Here is a 21,578-nt window from a genome sequence, read left to right as displayed (position 1 = left end):
GTAACATGGCCCATACCAACCATCTCTGTCCACAGAAGTCAGGACCACGTAGTCCAGTCCCCAATCTGCTATGGCTTTAGCTGTATTGTATGGCTCATCTGGATCTAGAGGGGGAGGTTTTTTAGCTGTTTTTACTGAACAAAAGCGGCAGCCCCTGGTACAAGTGTCTCCCATTAACTGAGAATAAAACAGAATAAAATTGTGTAATTACTACAGACTTAGATATCAGAGAAAACGCCTACATCTAAGATGGCAGTCTGAAGGCTATAGATGTGGCACTACTTATGTACTGTTACTTACCATGATCGTTGCAGTAGCCGTTCCATATTCTCCACCACCCCAGCACTCTCCAATGTTGGGACATCGAGCTTCTTCACATACCTAACTCAACAAAGATAATCATTTACAGACACATATGGAGATTTATTATAAAAGTAAAGGCTAAAGAACATTGTTTATAATTTTGTAACTAGACATACACTCACTGGCCAATTACTACACCTTACTAGTACTGGGTTGGACCCCCTTTTGCCTTTAGAATGGTGTTCATTCTCTGTGCCATACTGTATATTTTATAAGGTGCTGGAAACCTTCCTCAGAGATTTTGGTTCATATGGTCATGATGGCATCACACAGTTGCTGCAGAATTGTTGGTTGCACATCCATAATGTGAATCTGCTATTCCACCACCTCTCAGAGGTGATCTATTGGATTGAGATCTGGTGACGGTGGAGGCCATTGGAGTACAGTGAACTCATTGTATTGTTCAAGAAACCAGTTTGAGATGATGTGAATTTTGTGACATGGAGCATTATCCTGCTGGAAGTAGCCATCAGAAGATGAGTACACTGGTCATAAAGGGAGCGATATAGTCAGCAACAATACTCTGTTAGGCTCCAGCATTTAAACAATGCTCAACTGGTACTAAGGTCCCAAAAGTGTGCCAAGAACCATTACCCCACCACCACCAGCCTGAAATGATGATAGAAGGCAGGATGGATCCATGCTTACATGTTTTTTACTCCAAATTTTGACCCTGCCATCTGAATGTCGCCACTGGAATCGAGACTAATCAGATCAGGCAACATTCTTCCAGTCTTTAGATAATTAAATCAAAAGAAGTCATCTGGCACTGCATCACCATGACACATTGAGCAATGGAATAGGCAAATCCTCATAAGTACATACAAAGAGGAAGAATTGCTTTCGGGAACACATGAGATCCATTGAGACTGGTGTAGGATCTGTGTGACCAATAGAACATGTTCAAGAGGCGCATGCAGGTAATACTGCAGTACTGAAATTTGCTGGGATCCAAATAGTCAAAACAAACACTCCAGGGATTGATCAACATAGAACTTTGCGCTGGGACTTAATAATCGTAATCATCTAAGTGTGTTTCTGTAATAATATTTCACTTCTTTCTTCTTTTTGTATTTTGCTCTTTCATTTTATTTTTTTCTTCCTTATTATAGTTTTTAGTTTTTTTCTTCTCTTGTCCTCTTTTGACTATGTTTATTATGTGCAGCTGCTATTTATTTACGCACCTTACTCATTTGCATTGCTCTTACATCAGGTTTGAATGTTTTTATCCCTCTCTCTTCCTACTGCTGGCTGTAGATTGACAAAGCGCAAGGCGGCGTGAAACATGTGTCGCTCCAACCTCTGCTCACATCCTATTCTGTCCTGTTTTTATGAACAATAGGAAATGGTGAGTGCCACAATTTCACTTCTACATGCATAATTCTTCCAGTCTTCCCTTGCCCAATTTTGGTGAGCCTCTGCAAATCATAGCCTCAGTTTCCTGTTCTTAACACATTTTTTCTTAAGGCATTTTTGTCCACACAATTGATGGATATTTTCAGACCGTTCTCTGTACACCCTACCGATGTGAATACGTGAAAATCCCAGTAGATCAGCATTTTCTAAAATACGCAGACCAGCCTGCCTGGCACCAACAACCATTCCAGACACTTACTTAAATTCCCTTTCTCCACCAATCTAATCCTAAGTGTGAACTTTAGGAAATTGTCTTGATCACATCTACATGCCTAAATGCATAGAGGTGCAGTCATGTCATTGGCTGATTTGTGTTAACAAGCAATTGAACAGGTGTACCGAATAAACCTTCCCCAAATTCTGACCAGGTTGCATCCCTTATGTTTTCTCTTTTTAATTTAAGGAGGGTAGTATCCTATAGCTTTATACTTACTGTGTGAAGATTCAGGCTTCTTAATGTGTTTTTCAATTCATTGTATTTTTTTCCCATTGGAATCTCTGTCTTTGCCCAAGGGGGAAGCCTTAATCTGAAAAGGAGATAAAAAGTGCATAACAAGTTATACAAAAAGAGTTATACTTTAGATACCTAGTTCTATCAGGCCTTGTTCATGCCTTGTTAGCATGGATTCCCCCCAGGAATCTGCAGCAACAGCACAGAACAAAGAAAGCCCTATTCATATGCTTTGGAAAAAAATCTGTACACCTCTGGAAGCAGATTATATCGGAAGTATACTATCTGTCATGCATTCTTCTCCATCCAGATTTGCAGACAATTCATTGAATTATTTTTGTTTCCACCCATTGGTTGGAAAACCTGTACAGAGCCAATACTGAGAGCTTGAAACAACTGTATACAGTCTAGTGAATGCATTGTGAATTAAATACATTGTCTGGGGTCCAGGTTGTTAAAGAGAATCTGTCCGCTGCAATTTGTGTTCCAAACTGCTGGCTGTCACTGTTATATAGCTGTTAGGGCAAGGAGACGCATGATTCCTCATTTATCTATCTGTGCTTCCATAATGTAGAAAAATGATATTATTCTCCTGTACCGAAAGCTAAGCCCCATGCAGTGCTGAGGGCCGAGCACAATTTGTATGCACAGCACAGGAACAGGGCTCGGCTTCCAGATGAGGGATGGGAGGGAGTGAGGAGGTGTTCAGAACTTCAGGTCTTGGGAAAGCCTATTTGACACTTGGTTGGAGAGTAAAAGCATTTTTCTTCTCATTATGGAAGCACAGACAGATATAGGACAGGTATCATGTGTTTCCTTGCACTAACAGCTATTTAATAGTGTCTACAATTTGGAATGTAAATTGCAGTTGACAGATATCCTTTAACCCCTTAAGGACTCAGCCCATTTTGGCCTTAAGGACTCAGACAATTTAATTTTTACGTTTTCATTTTTTCCTCCTCGCCTTCTAAAAATCATAACTCTTATATTTTCATCCACAGACTAGTATGAGGGCTTTTTTTTTTTGCGCGACTAGTTGTCCTTTGTAATGACATAACTCATTATATCATAAAATGTATGGCGCAACCAAAAAACACTATTTTTGTGGGGAAATTAAAACGAAAAACGCAATTTTGCTAATTTTGGAAGGTTTCGTTTTCACGCCGTACAATTTATGGTAAAAATGACGTGTGTTCTTTATTCCGAGGGTCAATACGATTAAAATGATACCCATTATTACATACTTTTATATTATTGTTGCGCATAAAAAAAAAATCACAAACTTTTTAACCAAATTAGTACGTTTATAATCCCTTTATTTTGATGACCTATAACTTTTTTATTTTTCCGTATAAGCGGCGGTATGGGGGCTCATTTTTTGCGCCATGATCTGTACTTTATTTTGTTACCACATTTGCATATAAAAAAACTTTTAATACATTTTTTATAATTTTGTTTTTAATAAAATGTATTAAAAAAGTAGGAATTTTGGACTTTTTTTTATTTTTTTTTCGTTCACGCCGCTAACCGTACGGGATCATTAACATTTTATTTTAATAGTTCGGACATTTACGCAAGCGGCGATACCAAATATGTCTATAAAAAAAAAAATTACACTTTTTGGGGGTAAAATAGGAAAAAACGGACGTTTTACTTTTTTATTGGGGAGGGGATTTTTTACTTTTTTTTTTACTTTTACTTTTACATTTTTTTTTACACTTGAATAGTCCCCATAGGGGACTATTCATAGCAATACCATGATTGCTAATACTGATCTGTTCTATGTATATGACATAGAACAGATCAGTGTTTTCGGTCATCTTCTGCTCTGGTCTGCTCGATCACAGACCAGAGCAGGAGACGCCGGGAGCTGCACGGAGGAAGGAGAGGGGACCTCCGTGCGGCGTTATGAATGATCGGATCCCCGCAGCAGCGCTGCGGGCGATCCGATCATTCATTGAAATCACGCACTGCCGCAGATGCCGGGATCTGTATTGATCCCGGCACCTGAGGGGTTAATGGCGGACGCTCGCGAGATCGCGGGCGTCGGCCATTGCCGGCGGGTCCCTGGCTGCGATCAGCAGCCGGGATCAGCCGCGCATGACACGGGCATCGCTCCGACGCCCGCAGTTATGCTTAGGACGTAAATGTACGTCCTGGTGCGTTAAGTACCACCGCACCAGGACGTACATTTACATCTTGCGTCCTTAAGGGGTTAAAGGAGAACTCCGGTACATAAGTTCTCATTCCCTATCCACAGGAAATGGGATAAGTGTCTGATCCCGGGGGTCTGATCGCTGGGACTCCCGCCCCCCGATCTCCTGCTCGGCACCCTGGCTCTCCTCATGCACAGAGTGACCTCCGCTACGTGCACGGATTACTGTCGGATTACCGTTGTGCCGGGCAGGAGATTGCAGGGGGTCCCAGCGGTCGGACTCCCTGTGATCAGACACTTATCCCTTATCCTGTGGATAGGGGATAATAACTTATGTACCAGAGTTACCCTTTAACCCCATCACTGAGGGAGCCCAAATGGTCAGACCCCAGTCACTCAGATACTTTTTACCTACTCAGTGTATAGGTAAGAAGTTATAATCTTAGAATACCCCTTTAAGCTCATAGAGGACTATCTTGACTAGGTACAACTGCAGCAAACTTCAAAGTGTAAGTCCAGTGTTGGTCTCCTGCTTAGTAAGTGCCGTGCACAAGCCCTTTTTTGATAAATGAAACTCATGCATAGAGCTTGCTTGGTGTCGTATGGCTGTCTCGGCAATTGTAATTGTACTGCCCAGCGCGAGTGGCGTCTCTCCCAACTGATCTCTGCGGAATGGACGGGAGAGACCAACACTAGACTTTTGAAGCATCAGAAGGTCAGGACAGATTTTCAGCTTCTGGATGTAAACAGAATATTACTATTACATGATAGCAAACATGGATCTTAAGAATAATAACATATTAAAACATAACACAAAAAAACTGGAAACTCCTTTATAGTACTGTAGAACTGTCATCAGATTTTCTTATCAGCATAATAATAAGATTAATAATAATAGGAATAGGCTAGCAGTACTATGCTTCCTGAGCACCTGATTGGATGGCGTCTCTAACACCATGGCCCTCATTTACTACTGAAAACCCGACATGTTTTGTCGGTATGTGCGCCAGAATTGAAAAAAAAACCTGACTATCTCTCCATTTTACTTAGAAAACCCAAAAAAGGTGCGTGAACATCGGGAAAAGGGGACATGGTCACTGAAAACGGGCGTGTTCCTGACATTTTCACAAAAAAACAACATATTTACTAAGGTTTCCACAGAAAATGTGGTGGATTTGAGCCGAGGAAAACCAGACGGATCAGAGCATGTGTAAAAAAAAAAAAAAAAAAAAGGAAAATGTAGTGAAAGTGGAAAATGTAGGGAAACTTTAGTAAATACCGTGGAAAATAAGTTGTAGGGAATTTAAACCCACAAAGAAACCTACACAACACTCTTATTAAATCAGGGCCAATGGAATCACCTATGTGTGTTGCAATAATCCAGTCAGGTGCTCACAGAGGTCTTCCTGCTCCTAGGTTTGGGGGCTACTACCCACATTGTCTTTTTAGGACTTCCTATAGGCGCACTTTTCATCTTCCTACCTCTCTCCCTTCTGACGCTTCAGGTTCCCTTTGTAGTCTGACCACACGTTTTTATCTATCAGATCCCCAGATATAAAGTCTTGTAGGTCTGGTCCGTTTTGAATGAGGTTCTTCTGTTCATCTGATAACCCGGCCAGCACTCTGTAAGATGTGTGGTATTCAGCCAACTACAAAAGAGAACAGCAGAGAATTTTATGCTTTAGGCCTTGTTCAGATCTCACGCATCGTGTTTGTTGCAAATAAGGAGTGAACAGAAAATTAGACACTTATACAATTATATTGGATGGTCAGAAGCTCTGTGCTGCTGTGAGGACCCTTTAGATCGACAGTCAAGAGTAGACATTACATCTTCTGTGCTGCTATAAGGAACCTGAGATCAACTGTCAGGACAATGTCAGGGTCTTCATTGTGACACCAAGGATGTAATATTCTGGCTTGTGATTCTGGGGTCTTCAGAAAGGCACTGAGGATGTAATACCTTGAATGGTGCAGCTGTGAGACCACCAATCAGGAATCCCCACTATGGACATGACATCCTCTGTGCTGCTGTGAGGTCCTTAAAGGGATATTCCAGGAATTTTTCTTATTTGATTATGCTACAGGGGCTGTAAAATTAGTGTAGTTCATAATATAATGTCTGTACCTGTGTGTGACGGTTTTCTCACAATTCTTCTGTGATTTTCACCACAATATTTATTTTTACCAGCATACACAATGACTGTTGTCTCTGATTTTTCCCAGCTTGCAATGCAACCGAGACCTGACTCACTATTCAGCTGATGACAGAAAGCCTATCTGCTTCAATGGGTGGAGGGATCAATCTGCAAATAATGCAACAGCTGTAGGCACCCTGATTGAAGACCACAGGTCTGCAGCTCATTTATGTTTCAATGGGTGGGGTAGCTGATGTGTGGGAAGGAGGAAAATGGTATCATGGGATTTGTAGGCAAACAAGAAAACTGAAAACCGGAAATACAAGTTCAGAGAAAGCTAGCCACAGTGTTATGGTAATCTCACAGCATAGCCATTTAGCTCAAGACAAGCGCAGATCCTTCCTAAGCATGTCCATTACTGTCTGCCAGGTATGTACTAAAATCACCTTATGGTGGATAACCCCTTTAAAGGACATCTGTAGTGCATTATAACTGATCCCTTATCAGAAGGCCCCCTGCGATCTCCTGTACGCGATCTCCTGTGGCAGTATGCTGGAAAGGGGGTGCTCTGTACCTGCATGACGCGGCCGACACGCCCCCTCCATGTGTCCCATAGAGAAACATGGAGGGGGCTTGTCTGCCGTGGCTTTCTGTTGGGGACAACACTGCACTTCCTGCAGACTGCCATGGCCCCAGCCAGGAAATCTCAGGGGGCCCCAGCGCTCGGACCCCCACGATCTATAACTTATCCTTCGGATAGGCGATAAGTTATAATGCACTACAGATTACTCTTAAGATCACTTCTCAAAACATAAGATCGTCAATGATGATCTAGAACAATGGTCTTCAACCTGCGGACCTCCAGATGTTGCAAAACTACAACTCCCAGCATGCCCGGACAGCCAACGGCTGTCCGGGCATGCTGGGAGTTGTAGTTTTGCAACATCTGGAGGTCCGCAGGTTGAAGACCACTGTTCTAGAATATTCAAGTGTGACAATGAAGCAAACAAATAGGAACTTGGAAGGGGGCACATACTTTATTCACAGCACAGTACACATAGGGGGAGATTTATTAAACCCCATCTAGAAAAAAAAGTTGACCAGTTGCCCATAGCAACCAATCAGATCGCTTCTTTCATTTTTCAGAGTCCTTTTAAAAAAATGAAAGAATCAATCTGATTGGTTGCTATGGGCAACTCAGCAACTTTTCCTCTGGACAGGTTTTGATAAATCTCCCCCATATAGCTTCTGTGGGTCCATAATAGTACCGTACATTAAAACCTCCTTGAGAAGACCACCCATAAAGCATCAAGAACCAGTCTTCTATAGAGACATAAAACACAGTAGACTAAAACCAGAGGCGCCATGTCTGGTACACGGGATCTCACCCCTGCCCGCCGCAGCAGCTCCGTCCCTCTCCTCAGCCCGATCAGCCTCATCTTGTTCTATCCGGTGAAGTAACAGGTCAGGGAAAAGGTTTGACCCTCACAGGTACCCGTACTAAAGTCCTACTAGCCTATTACATCGGCCATGGATTGATCGCGCCTACGTATTCTACGTCGCTGACCCGTAGGCGTGGCCTAAGTGGAGCGTCGCCGGCTGTATAAAAGCGTGATGACGACACGCGCCTTCCCTTTCCTCTGTCAGCAGCGAGGTAAGGAGATGGCGGCTGGCGTGGAATCTGGGTGGTGAATCGGTGTCCATCCCGGTTTATTCAGTGTCCGGTGCCCCTAACGCCTTCATGTGGGGACTCCTCAGGCTGTCCGTGTAGTGATGGCTGATATATGGCTTCACTGTCTGTTCTGTGCTCGCGGATAACTGTGATAATATCCCCTCCCCCCAGTGGGGCCTAGCTTTGCTGCTGGCCTATGGCGTTACGTGTTATCCTTAGTGTGTACAGGGGTCTAAGCTTGTGCTGCGTTTGTGCCTGAGGTGTCTGTGTCCCTATTACCTTTGTGGGGTCTGTTCTTGGTTCAGGGCAGCGAGCAGACAACTTATCTCTATGCTCGGTGCTTGTTGGGGCCTGGTGGTCCTGTTTTACTTTTGTGACATTAAGGGGGCTTGTAACTTTGTGTTGTCACCTATGTAGTGTTCTGCTGTATAGGGAGATGTTCACATGATTTTGTTGCCTGCCTGAAAGGCATCACCTACTGTAGTGGTCACCAAACCATGCACCTCCAGCTGTTAAACTGAAGGCTTATAGGCATCACCTACTGTAGTGGTCACCAAACCATGCACCTCCAGCTGTTAAACTACAATTCCCAGCGTGCCTGGATAACTGAAGGCTTGTAGGCATCATCTACTGTAGTGGTCACCAAATCATGGCCATTCAGCTGTTTGAAAACTTCACCTCCCCACATGCCTGGACAGCTGGTGACTGGGCATGCTGGGAGTTGTAGTTTATCAACAGCAGGAGCGTTGCGGTTAAGATTAATGACGTTAAGGGGACTCTTGTGGTGTCGTCTTTGCTGTCAATGCAGATGCCCTCTAAGGTGATGTTCACACAGTGCAGAAATACCCCATGTCCTGATAACTGAAGCCTGAAAGGCATCCTCCACAGTAGTGATCACTGAACTATGGGCCTCCAGCTGTTGAAAAACTACAACTTCCAGCAAGCCCGGGCAGCCAGCGGCTGTCCGGGCATGCTGGAAGTTGTAGTTTTTCTACAGGAGGTGGCTTTGGAGACCACTGCCCTACAGCATCGTTCCTCAACCTGTCTTTCTGTTTGTTGCTTAACTATAACTCCCAGCATGCATCTGTGAGATGGGAGTTGTAGTTTTTGCAACAGCTGCAGAGAGTTAACCTACAGCGCAGATGGACAACATCTCCCAGCGGTTAATGTTTCACTATGTAGGCTAGAAGTAGAACTGTTTCTGCAGATTTCCGCTATAGCTGTTAGGATGGTATGACTTGTATGTCTTGACAATCTATTGTGCCTTTCAATAGATCTGCTTGCTGCCAGTGAATAGAATCCTCTGCAACTGTGAGTGGTAGTTTTGCAACAGCTGCAGGCATGCTGCGTGGGGAAACTCTGATCTGCAGCAATCCCGCAGTGTTCCTTGTCTTGTGGCTCTCCAGCAGCTGCAAAACTACATCTCCTATCGTGTAAATCTCCTATCATGTAAGTCTTTGGCTTTTTCATGATGGGAGTTGTACTTCTAGGGTCAAAAAGTGTCTTGCACAGATATTAATCCTATAGGTCTTAGATTTTTTATTTTTTCTCCTCCTCTAACCATATTTGGTAACACTAATTGTGTTGAGCTGTCACTTTTGTCTAAGGGCGCATTCACACCGCGTCTTTGCAATTCGTATACATTTTCAGTCTAAAAACCGCACGGAACCGTATTGAAAATCGTATGCATTGACTCCCCATTGAATACCGTATGTCAAACTATGCAACCCATTGCATCCGTTTTGCAACTTGTACGGTTTTGTCCGTTTTTTTTTTTTTCCCATACCCAAAACCATAGCCTACCACAGTTTTTGGTCCGGGTGAAAAACCATATACTTTTTTTTTTTAAACATGGGAGTCAATGTGAACTGTATAGAACCATATGTGCGTACGGTTCCAGCCGGTTTGCGCCATACGGTTTTTGACTTTGCACAGTTTATTCTTTTTTCATGGAATTTCAATCAAACAAGTAAAAACCTCATAATGGAGTGAAAAATTAAAAACATTTTTCTTAAAGAAACGGATGCAACCATACATCATTTCTCAGGCCGTATACTGTCTTTAACTGATGGTTTAGTCCGGTTTTGAGGAATCCGTTCATCAATAACCTGTTACGGGAGCTGTATTGCCAAAACGTGGTGTGAATGCCGCCTAAGACTGGATCTTATTTACGCATTTCTTGTGTTCTCTTCCAGAATGAAGACCATTCTCAGTAACCAGACTGTCGACATCCCTGACAAGGGTGAGTGTTTCTTCATATAAGGCTTTGTAGTTCACTTTTTTGATAAGGTGTTTATCGACTGTCTTTTTCCTTCATAGTTGACATTTCCTTGAAGGGCCGCACAGTTACTGTGAAGGGGCCCAGAGGAACCCTGCGGAAAAACTTCAACCACATCAATGTAGAACTGTGCTTACTTGGCAAGAAGAAAAAGAGGGTAAGTATATGGAGGTGATGCTTTATTTGTCAAAATCAAGAAAGGACAGTGTACATTTTAATAACTAAAAAATCCTTGGGACATGTCAAGTTTCTAGAACGAGCGCAAGCAGGGAGTGGTGCTCAGCTACCCACTTTTCTGCTGAGACCTGGATGGCCCCATAGGCTTACATTATAAGTCTGCCCAGGTCACGTGACAGTCTGCAGAGAACCCACAAAGCGCACACTAATAGCTTGATCACTCGGGGTCTAAGCACTCGGATCCTCACTAATCAAAACATTTTACATGATTCTACAACAGATCAAGGTTTTTTTGTCCGTGTTTTACATGTGGGTTTGCACAACTGAAATCTGGCAGGATGTTATAATGGGTAAATGGATGAGATTTTAAGGGGAACTCCGGTACATTAAATCTTATCCTGTATCTCCAGGATAGGGAATAAGAGATCGCAGGAGTCTGACTGCTGGGTTCCCCCTTATTCTCCGGTCAGCACCCCAGGTCTTTGTACACGTAGCGATTCTCTGTGTAAGGCAGTGTTTCCCAACCAGGGTGCCTCCAGGGGTTGCAAAACTACAACTTCCAGCATTGTTGGAAGTTGTAGTTTTGCAACATCTGGAGGCACCCTGGTTGGGAAACACTGGTGTAAGGAGACTGACTACATCACAAAGCTGTTGTCAATACTCCCCCTTCTATCTTTATGGGACAGCCAGAGCTTATATGACCGCTGTATCTCCAGCTTTACCATAGAGATACATGTTTGGGATGTCAACCCTGTCCGCTCCAAGCAAGAGAAGAGCCAGTGTTCGGCAAACAAAGCAGCAGAACTGGGGGTTCCCCGCAGTCTTACCCTAAACTTAGGCAGCTAGGGAATTGACTGTAATCATACTTTGTGGGATTTTTTTTTTGTCTGCAAATCTGAATCTTGGATAAATTTTAAATGTGACATTTGGTTGTCTTACAGCTCCGTGTTGACAAATGGTGGGGTAACAGGAAGGAGCTGGCCACAGTGCGCACAATCTGCAGCCATGTGCAGAACATGATCAAGGGTGTCACTCTGGTGAGTTGAGTCTCAGAAATATCAAGTCATAACATACTCTCTTCTGAAGTTTAAATGAGAGATTTTCAGAGTGTTTTGTGCACAATAGAAATGCATACACAATCTTATTTCGTACCACTCTGGAGCCTGTACTTTTTACCATAACTGGGGTCCCCTGTTTTTTGTCCCACCTGATTTAGGGGGTTATCCATGAATAAACAGAGCTAATTGAATTCAAAAATAGCAGCATACCTGTCAGGTTGTGGCATTTTGACAGTTGCACTGAAGTGAATGGAGCAGAAAGGTAATGCCACACAAACTGAGGGCAGGTGTGGTGCTGTTTTTCTAATCCAGGAGAACCACTTTAAGGCCCCTTTCACACTGCCGGTATGCTCTGTCAAGCTCCCTTTGTTTGTTTTTGCGTTTTGCCGGCCGTAATGTTACCAGAGCATACCGGCAAATAACGGGTCCAGATGGACAGCATTGTATTCAATAGCCGCAGTTAGGTTTGGAGAGAAGCCTGAGAAAAAGATGGTGCAAGCACTATTTTTTTTCCTCCGGCTTTTCTTGATCCGAAAATAACTGACTTAACACTGCCGGGGACAGCCGGCAGTGTGAACGTAGCCTAAGACATTTTGGAAATTCTGGACATTGCAGCGACTTATTTTCTTTGGCTGGATTTAATATTTCACTTGTCACTTTCTCAGGGTTTTCGATACAAGATGAGATCTGTGTATGCCCATTTTCCCATTAACGTGGTTATTCAGGAGAGTGGGTCACTCGTGGAGATCAGAAACTTCTTGGGTGAAAAGTACATCCGCAGGGTGCGCATGAGACAAGGTAAATATTGGGTAAAAGTTAAATCCCAGAGACCATCCATTACTGGCCTAATTTATCCAATCCCCAGCACTGTGCTTTGGTTCCTTGGCTGTAGCGATCATGTGACAGTAGTCTAATGTGACTGCTGCAGCCAAATCACTGGCCATTGCCTGTGCTTTATACGGCTTAGGTGCTCAATAGCATTAATGGGGAACTCTCTACCTAACTTATCCTTTATCCACAGGATAGAAGTGTCTGATTGCTGTGGGTCCGTCTGCTGTAACCCACACAATCTCCTACCTGGCACCCCAGCTCTCACCATGTACTGAGCAGTTACTGCTCCGTGTACAGAGCTGTCGACCGCCGCACAAAGGAGTGGTAAACATCCCCCCCTGGCGTGGTGGTCAACACGAGTGCTGTGTCGGCCACTGCTCATGGTTAACATGGCTGTGCACAAAGCAGTGGTGCATGGGGTGAGGCGGGCCACCAGGCAGAACGCGTCTATCTTGTGGATTAAGGAAAGGTGAAGTGCCAGTTCCCCTTTAACCTAGCTCTTTGTAGTTCCTTTGTATTTTTTTTCCAAATTCCTACTTGGTACATCAAAAGCAGCAAGTATGTCAGAGCACAAGGCTATTTTGTACACTGCATTGTAGTTAGGTTAAAAGTAAAATTTAGCTTATTTAAAGGCTTAGGATAAGTGCACATCAGTGTTTGGCTCATTTGTTGAGTGTTTTAATACAGCAGGACCGGAGAGAGAAAATACTGAAAGCAGTTTTATATTTCTCTGCTTAGTCTGCAAAATGGGCATCGACTGGACAACCAGACAGACCCCATTAAAAGATCTGTTGAGACATGTTGCTGTCCATTGTGACTCTGTCCCAAACTGAGCTCTGTATCGCTGATGTGAATAAAGCTTTACATGTGCAGTCAATTGCAGCATGCACATCAAAGCCTGATCAGTGCTTCTTACACTGAGGCCAGAGTCACATGATCAGAAGGGTGCATTTTTGCAACCATATAACTGCAAGTCCCAGTTCCAGGCAGGGCTGTGTAGTCAGATTCGGACAAAACTTTGGGTACCTGGAGTTGGCAAACAATGCACCTGCTCCAACTCCTACTAATTTTTGATTGGAATAAATAAAAACAAGTTTAAATGTCCCAATTCACAGAAAGTTATAATTAATGACTTCTCTACTGTAAGAATAAAGATCAATGCATGCAGTGCCTCAGGTAACTGCAATATGAACATGTTAAGTGACTGTGAAGAAGCATGCTTTTCATGTGCTTTACTATATGGCACACAACGCACAATTAGGAGCGGCAATACTTTCCATAGTGTTGTGTCCTGCTGTTACAGGGAACCCATGGGTAACCTAGCCTCTCACTGATAAGGGATTAAGTAAATGCTTTTTTACTTGTATAAGTGAAGGGAATGGAGGATCAATAGTTCAAGACTGAAGCTGTAAACCATTGGAAAAAGGCTATAAAAACTTGTGAACTCTATTGTTAGCTTAAAGGGGTACTCCGCCCCTAGACATCTTATAAGAGATAAGACATCAGATCGCCGGGGTCCCGCTGCTGGGGACCCCCGGGATTGCCGCTGCGGCACCACGCTATAATTACTGCACAGAGCGAGTTCGCTCTGTGCGTAATGACGGGGGCGATACAGGGGCCGGAACATTGTTACGTCATGGCTCAGTCCCTTATGATGTCATGGCCCACCCCCTCAATACAAGTCTATGGGAGGGGGCGTGCCGGTCATCCCGCCCCCTGCCATAGACTTCCATTAAGGGGGTGGGCCGTGATGTCACAAGGGGTGGAGCCATGATGTAACAATGTTCCGGCCCTTGTATCGCCCGTCATTACGCACAGAGCGAACTCGCTCTGTGCAGTAATGAGAGCGCGGTGCCGCAGCAGCGATCCCGGGGGTTCCCAGCAGCGGGACCCCGGCGATCTAGGGGCGGAGTACCCCTTTAAACATGACTGTGATTCTACTAGGGAAATCATGTGTTATAATAAATGCCCCTTCCTGGATCCTCCCACTGCCCTATCTTCAGCAGCAGATCAGCACACACTGTTCAATACAGTAGACTGTTGGCATATTAATACAGAGGAGTCTGAGTCGGGGAGTCGGAAGTACGAAAAACGACGGAGTCGGAACATTTATCTACCGACTCCACAGCCCTGGTTCCAGGGACCCGAACTGAAATATTTGATGCGGTCACTGCAGCTTTAGTTTGCATGGAAATGCACCTGTATTTTGCACCTGTGCCATACAGTGGCTGTTTGGAAGGTAGTTCTGACAGCTGTCAATTTCATACTTTGTCCTGCTTTCTGGTTCAGCGTTATGTTGCATTATTTCAAGAGACTAATTTAAAAAAAGTTGGCATTGACTGACTAGTGCTGGTAAAGATTTAAAGGTTTTGTACATTTGGTTATCTTTGTTAGAAAATGTCTAAAGGCACATGAACATTGTCTGAACCTGTCACTCTTGTTGGCTATTACGGACTGTCTAATGTATATGGGTATCCTGACTCCCCATGACTGTAGAAGACAAAATGCTGCCAGAGACGAAAGATGTTTGTTCCCCTCTCCCATTGAGAACACGTGCACAATGGCCATTTTTTTGTTTTCCTGTGGCTAGCACTCCACCCATTCGGACCAGGAGTTTATTAGGATACCAAAAGTATTTCCTCCTAGCATTCTCCCAGACTGCTGCATGTGGTGGGTGTTTACACTGGTGGTGTGGCCCAAAGATGGGGGGCCACTGTCATTCCCTCTGTGAGCTTGCTGTTGGGGCAGCGGTAGTTGTTGCCCAGCGCTAGTTCAGGGACTCTATTCAAGTGGCCTTGCATATTTTTATCAAAAGGTACACTAACAACCGGTTTTTATGAAATTATGTTAAGCCTTCTTTCACACTGCCGTTGCGCTCTGTCAAGAATGGCTGTCAAACTTCGTTGGGTTTTTTAAGTTGAGGGGGGGGCTCGCAACAGGGGGTCCATCGGGTGCGACTGTTTCAGTGAGAAGCGGGAGAAAGATAGTGCAAGCTTTTTTTTTCTCCCCAGCCCCAATGGTCGCCACACTACTGTGTAGCAATAGTGTGAAAGAGGCCTATGAAGCAATTAGGTTTTGGTAGAAGTAGATGTGCAGCCATGGTTTTTCTCTTAAATTGCTTGTGCAATGGAAGTTACTGTATGACATTGGGGTCAGGAGGAAAGCAGCCAGACGAGCATTCTGCTGACAAGGTGTGTTGGTCATCTTGAATGCTTTCTCTTCTGCCATGCAAAAAATTCTTCTTCTAGGCATGCACCAGGGAGTTTTAGATAGCGTCTTGGTTTAAAAGTTTTACTTAGTGTGTATTTTTTTGGTTGAGCAGGTTTAAAGGGGTACTCCAATTTTTTTTTTCTTTAAATCAACTGGTGCCAAAAAGTTGATTTGTAAATTACATCTATTAAAAATTCTTAATCTTTCCAGTACTTATCAGCTGCTGAAAACTAGAGTAAATTCTTTTCTTTTTGGATTTCTTTGGTCTGTCCAGTGCTCTCTGCTGACATCTCTGTCCATCTTAGAAACTGTCCAAAGCAGGATAGGTTCGCTATGGGGATTTTCTCCTACTCTGGACGATTCCTGACATGGACAGGTGTCGCAGAGAGCACTGTGGACAGAAAAAACAAAGCCAAAAAAATAATTTCCTCTGTATTTAGCAGCTAATAAGTACTGTAATGATTAAGATTTTTTTAATAGAAGTAATTTACAAATCTAGCTTTTTGGCACAGTTGATTTAAAAAAATAAAAAAAGTAATAGTTTTAGACTTATAGTTCTGCCACCAAACCTTAAATTGCCAAGGGAAGGCAATGCTGAGTTCAGATTACATCCTGGTCGAGAAATTTCTTAGGACATAAATATTCAACTCATTGATGGGTAAAATGTAATGCAGTAAAATTATTGCTACCAGACACCTATTTGGGATTATCTGGGTCTCATTGGTTTACGGTTTCCCTCGCTCTTGTGTGATGTAAGATCACATTTTTCAGTATAATTGTGGATAAGAACTATGGTCATTACTTTAGGTTGGGAATTGCTTTATGAACTTTAGCCACATACTACACCCAGTTAGGTCAGTGGTGTCCTTCAAGCACAGTTAATATGTTGTATGACAGATGCTGCACAAGGTTATGGCTGTTAATAACCCCAGTGCCTATATAAACAGCCTTCAGGTGGCCATTTCTGAATATTACAGGGATTCTTTATGCTTATTTATTGCAGAATTGTAACTTGGATGTTCCCGATCTTACTGTGTAATTTCTTTACTCGTAGGTGTGAACTGTGCAGTTTCCCAAGCACAGAAAGATGAGCTGATTCTAGAAGGCAATGACATTGAACTTGTGTCAAACTCTGGTAAGTTGGAAATTACGCTATGCTGTGTAGATCAAAGGGAATCTGCACCCAAGCAGTGTCAGTAAATGGATGCCATGGGCTTGAATACAGATCAGTTAGAGAGAACAAATCATAGGATTTTACCCTATATAACCCTTGGCAAAGTGTTATATAGGGTAAAATCTTTATCCTCACCATTCTCGTGGCTGGGGGAGCAGAGTGACACGGCCTGTCAGTCAAGCAGAGGGGCGTCGCTGCCGGCCAAAGAACGGGAGTAGGTGAGAGGAGCTCCCCGCCCAGGGGACTACTTATGGCCGCGGCGGTGACTAGTTCATAAGTTCATGTCCTCACCATCCCTGCAGGCAGGAACGTCCTCCGGGGATGGTGAGGATATAGTTTTTACCCTCTTTAAAGCTTTGCCATTATATAGGGTAAAATCTGCTTCCCTTTAAACTGTTCAGTTAAATAGTCATATTCTGAGATTCTGGAAATTTGCCTTCAGTACCAGCATTCACAATCTATTGGAAAACTGTCCCTCTGCATTATAGAAGCTTGGCCAAGATGTTTTCAAGCTAAAACTTATTATGCAGACTGAATATTTTTGTTTAAAAAGATCTGTTTGGGTTTTGAAGTAGAATTGCACATGCAGATCTTTAATAACCTGTTAGGTATTAGTAGAACTAGGCAAAGATTCTTAAATCTGGTAAAAAACTAAATAAACTTGACATTCTTTCAATTTGTCAAGAAAAAAAATTCTCTTCCAAAAATGACATCGCACCTGTTTACAGGTTGCTTTAAAAATTCACTACATTTCTGTCCAAACATGTAGACACACGTGGTGCAGGTTTTTAAGAAACCAGATCTGTTCTAATTCTGGATAACCTCTATTTAAGGCAGTGGTCTCAAATAGAGGTGAGCGAACTTACAGTAAATTCGAATCGTCACGAACTTCTCGGCTCGGCAGTTGATGACTTTTCCTGCATAAATTAGTTCAGCTTTCCGGTGGGCTGGAAAAGGTGGATACAGTCCTAGGAGACTCTTTCCTAGGAATGTATCCACCTTTTCCAGCCCACCGGAGCACCTGAAGGCTGAACTCATTTACGCAGGATAAGTCAACAACTGCCGAGCCGAGAAGTTCGTGACTAATCGAATTTACTGTAAGTTCGCTCATCTCTAGTCTCAAACTGTGGACCTCCAGATGTTGCAAAACTTCAACTCCCAGCATGCCCGGACAGCCAACGGCTGGGAGTTGAAGTTTTGCAACATCTGGAGGGCCAAAGTTTGAGACCACTAATTTAAGGAAGCAGTCAATTTGTAATGACTAGAGATGAGCGAACTTACAGTAAATTCGATTAGTCACGAACTTCTCGGCTCGGCAGTTGATGACTTTTCCTGCATAAATGAGTTCAGCTTTCAGGTGCTCCCGTGGGCTGGAAAAGGTGGATACAGTCCTAGGAGAATCTTTCCTAGGACTGTATCCACCTTTTCCAGCCCACCGGAGCACCTGAAAGCTGAACTAATTTATGCAGGAAAAGTCGTCAACTGCCGAGCCGAGAAGTTTGTGACGAATCGAATTTACTGTAAGTTCCCTCATCTCTAGTAATGACACACTTGCTTTATACACTTTACCCCAAATATACTAAATTTGCTATCTCCAGATGACACCTGCTTTGAGCTAAGCACAGTCCATGTTTGATAGACTTTACCTTGAATTATGAATGCTACCAGTCTTGGGCTCCTTTCACAATACTGTTTAGTCCCATTAGTGTGACGGCCTTTATGAAGATAGTGGGAGAAAAATTTGAGCTTGTGCAGTCTTTTTCTCCCGCTATCTTCGGTCACATTAATGGGACTTAGAGGAATCTCATTCAAGTGAACGGGATCCTTTTTGCCCGTTAGAACTCCTGTTATACTCCGTTACAATAACGGACGTTAATGGCTCGCAAAGCCATTAACGTCCGTTTGTAATGGAGCAATAAGTGTGTGAAAGCAGCCCAAGATAAGTGTGTTGTAGTGACAGCTGCGTGGCTGTAAATGATACATGTTCTTCTTCTTTTAGCTGCCTTGATCCAACAAGCCACCACAGTAAAGAACAAGGATATCAGAAAATTCTTGGATGGTATCTATGTCTCCGAGAAGGGAACAGTCCAGCAGCTTGAAGAATAAAAGGTAAATACATGGTACAAAGTGATGTATGGAACACATTGTAACAAGGTGAAAGCCCACCACAAATCCCCAATTGGGTGGGGAATGCAGTTGTGCAATTTTGTGGGGCAGTAGGTTTCTGATCCAACTTTGTGGTAAAACAGTCCTACAGAATTTATTCTACAGGTCAGTATGAGTTCAGCAATAATTTTGGCTTTGCTATGGAAAAACTGCCTTGATGTGTTCTGTCCCGTTTATTTTTCCACCTTCAGAGCTCTGGGCTAATTTTTTGTGCACATTGATTTGTAGCTTTTATCGGCACTTAATTTTTGCATAAGAGTTAATTTTTTTAATATATATATATTTTTTATTTTAAGTATGCAATGGGATTAAAAACTGAAGTTTTGCTCTTTGGTATGTTTTTGGTTTACACAGTTGTAGACAGAACCGCATGCATTGATCCCTAAAGTTTTTTATACATTTATCTGTAAAATGAAGTGGAGGAAGAGGGGTAATGTTGTACTGAAATGTTATTACCATTAAACTTTTTTCTTTTTTTTTTTTACCTCTTTACAGATTGACAGATGCCTGAACTGTTTGCTGCATTCAACAATAAAGACCATTTATCTAAGCCTTTGCCTGTGGCATTTTTGCTCTTTTCTTTAACCTGTGAACATAGGTTACTTTCTACTTGGTCTGTTATATCCAGCGTCAGACATACCATGTTTTGTAATGGCTGTTGGGGGCTGATATAGCCTTTAGGTATTTATAGGAAAATCTCAGCCTGTGTGATCCTAGGACTATGTAGTAAGATCTGGATGTGCCCACCATGGGTCTTCAAAATAAAGGGTTTTAAACAACCTAGGACTTATTTGGTTCAGTTAAACAAACAAGTTTTTAGGTCTTACTAGACTTTTATTTAGCACACAATCTTGGATTAGAAGTACAGTAGTAATGCATTCATACTTATGGCTGCTTAAACACAGTTTAAGGGAAACCATGAACTACCATGTTTGTATAGGCATGTAGTGATGATGAAACGTGAATGAAGGTAATGAGGGGAGAGCACATCAATGATAAACAGCAATAAAGTGTCAGGAGCGGAGGGATTAGGCTATTTGCAACAGAAATCCTGGGTCTGACTTGTCAGCGATAGCTGCGCGGGGTACATGCACGAAGGTAAAGTGTCATGTAGGAAACTATAAAAGCATACATGCACTCACCTCTGGGTAGGTATCTGGGAGTCAGGGATCACAGGATCTTGGAAGGAGACTCTATGGAGAGCTCAGGCAACGCCGGCTGTTTCATATGATACATACTTCTTCCGGCTTCCAGGAGGCCGGAAGAAGTACAGATCATCGTACGAAGCGGCCGGTGTTGCCTCTGAGCGGTCCATAGTGTCTCCTTCCAAGATTCCGGGACCCCCAGACTAACATACCTACCCAGCAGTAAGTGAATGTATGCTCTTTTATCATTTAATACTGATGATACTTCTTGATCTGTGGTCCCGGTCATCTGTTTTCTTTAATCTGTCAGCAGGCTTGGTGCACAGCAGGGGCATGCTGACGTAATGCAGCTTCTCTGCTGGGTAGTGCGTGTGACACTGTTAGTGTCCTCTAAACATAATCCATGTAAAATTCAGCTTAAGCTGAACTTCTCACCAGCCGGAAACAACCGGAGGTGAAAAGTTCAGCCCCCAGGATGCAGCTGCAATTATGTGAACGACGGGTATACCCGCCTTTATGTGCGAACGCACTTCAGCAGCTGATGGAAATATCCGTTTTGCGTTAAGGGGTTAATCTTGTCTTGAAAGAACAAAATAAGCTGGTACATTAGGATGTCCAGCAAAATAAATATTGTGGATAGGGGCTAATTACCAGCTGCTTGTGTTCCTTCAGGACAAGATTTTTTCCTGACCCATTCAGAGTTTAGACTTCAGACTTAGCAGCCATCATGGCTGTTCCCTTCTCTGTGCATATCATTTTATCCTATTGGTGTAAGAAAGCATGTTTTGCTTATTTTCAAAAGGAGTTAAAGCTGGTGTGTACATTTGGAAGGGATAATCTTTTGGGTGGAGTTATGTTGTGGATCAATTATGCAAGTAGAAATGTGCATGGGTGAAGAGGCATTGTGTGTTCTATTAGGGCAGTGTTTCCCCAACCAGGGTGGGCATGCTGGGAGTTGTAGTTTTGCAACAGCTGGAGGCATCCTGGTTGGGGTAGAGAGGAAGAGGATTGCACAACAGTGGATACTTCCTAAAGACACTTGATACTCTATTTACAGGCAAAAGCTTATGAACATTGATCCTTGTCAGGTACAACTTAGTATTTCCAAAGATTGAAAGATTTATCATGACTTGAGATATAAGGCTTTGCTTTGACTGGATATTGTAAGTCAAAACAAGGCGTGGACCCACACTATGATAAAGTGCACCCTCTTATATACACATATTGATGTAGAACGCTGCAACATCAGTGTTAGCCTTTTCCCGCCTTAGGATGATATATGCATATGTCCCAGTTGCTGACATGTTAGTGCAATTGGACTTATGTGTAAGTCCTATCAATGTTCTG

The 21,578-nt window shown here is 43.1% G+C and overlaps 2 protein-coding genes across 3 annotated transcripts in view; one reads left to right on the top strand and one right to left on the bottom strand.

The window, feature by feature from the left end:
- Positions 1-9,102, bottom strand: part of LIAS (lipoic acid synthetase) — a 37,569-nt gene extending 28,467 nt beyond the window's left edge. Inside the window, exons 1-6 of one of the 2 annotated variants that reach the window (XM_056556922.1) lie at positions 8,759-9,102; positions 7,909-8,695; positions 5,868-6,034; positions 2,213-2,306; positions 301-381; positions 21-177 (exon numbers count right to left, since the gene is read on the bottom strand). In XM_056556922.1, the coding sequence (XP_056412897.1) occupies positions 21-177; positions 301-381; positions 2,213-2,306; positions 5,868-6,034; positions 7,909-7,959 (550 nt within the window). In that variant the 5' untranslated portion in view covers positions 7,960-8,695; positions 8,759-9,102. Of the gene's footprint in view, positions 1-20; positions 178-300; positions 382-2,212; positions 2,307-5,867; positions 6,035-7,908; positions 8,696-8,758 lie in introns of those variants that run through there. The other variant, XM_056556913.1, reaches the window with a different exon arrangement.
- Positions 9,103-10,282: 1,180 nt separating this feature from the next.
- On the top strand, positions 10,283-19,636 carry RPL9 (ribosomal protein L9). The gene is made up of 7 exons (XM_056556936.1): positions 10,283-10,434; positions 10,512-10,627; positions 11,589-11,684; positions 12,371-12,503; positions 16,801-16,881; positions 18,920-19,029; positions 19,582-19,636. Exons 1-6 carry the CDS (start codon positions 10,389-10,391, stop codon positions 19,024-19,026), a joined length of 579 nt encoding a protein of 192 aa, XP_056412911.1. The 5' UTR covers positions 10,283-10,388; the 3' UTR covers positions 19,027-19,029; positions 19,582-19,636.
- The last annotated feature ends 1,942 nt before the right edge of the window (positions 19,637-21,578 follow it).

This window comes from Hyla sarda, chromosome 1, assembly GCF_029499605.1.
Source record: "Hyla sarda isolate aHylSar1 chromosome 1, aHylSar1.hap1, whole genome shotgun sequence".
Classification (NCBI taxonomy): domain Eukaryota; kingdom Metazoa; phylum Chordata; class Amphibia; order Anura; family Hylidae; genus Hyla; species Hyla sarda.
Note: the sequence above shows the minus strand (reverse complement) of the source record. Positions and strands in the feature narration are given on the sequence as shown.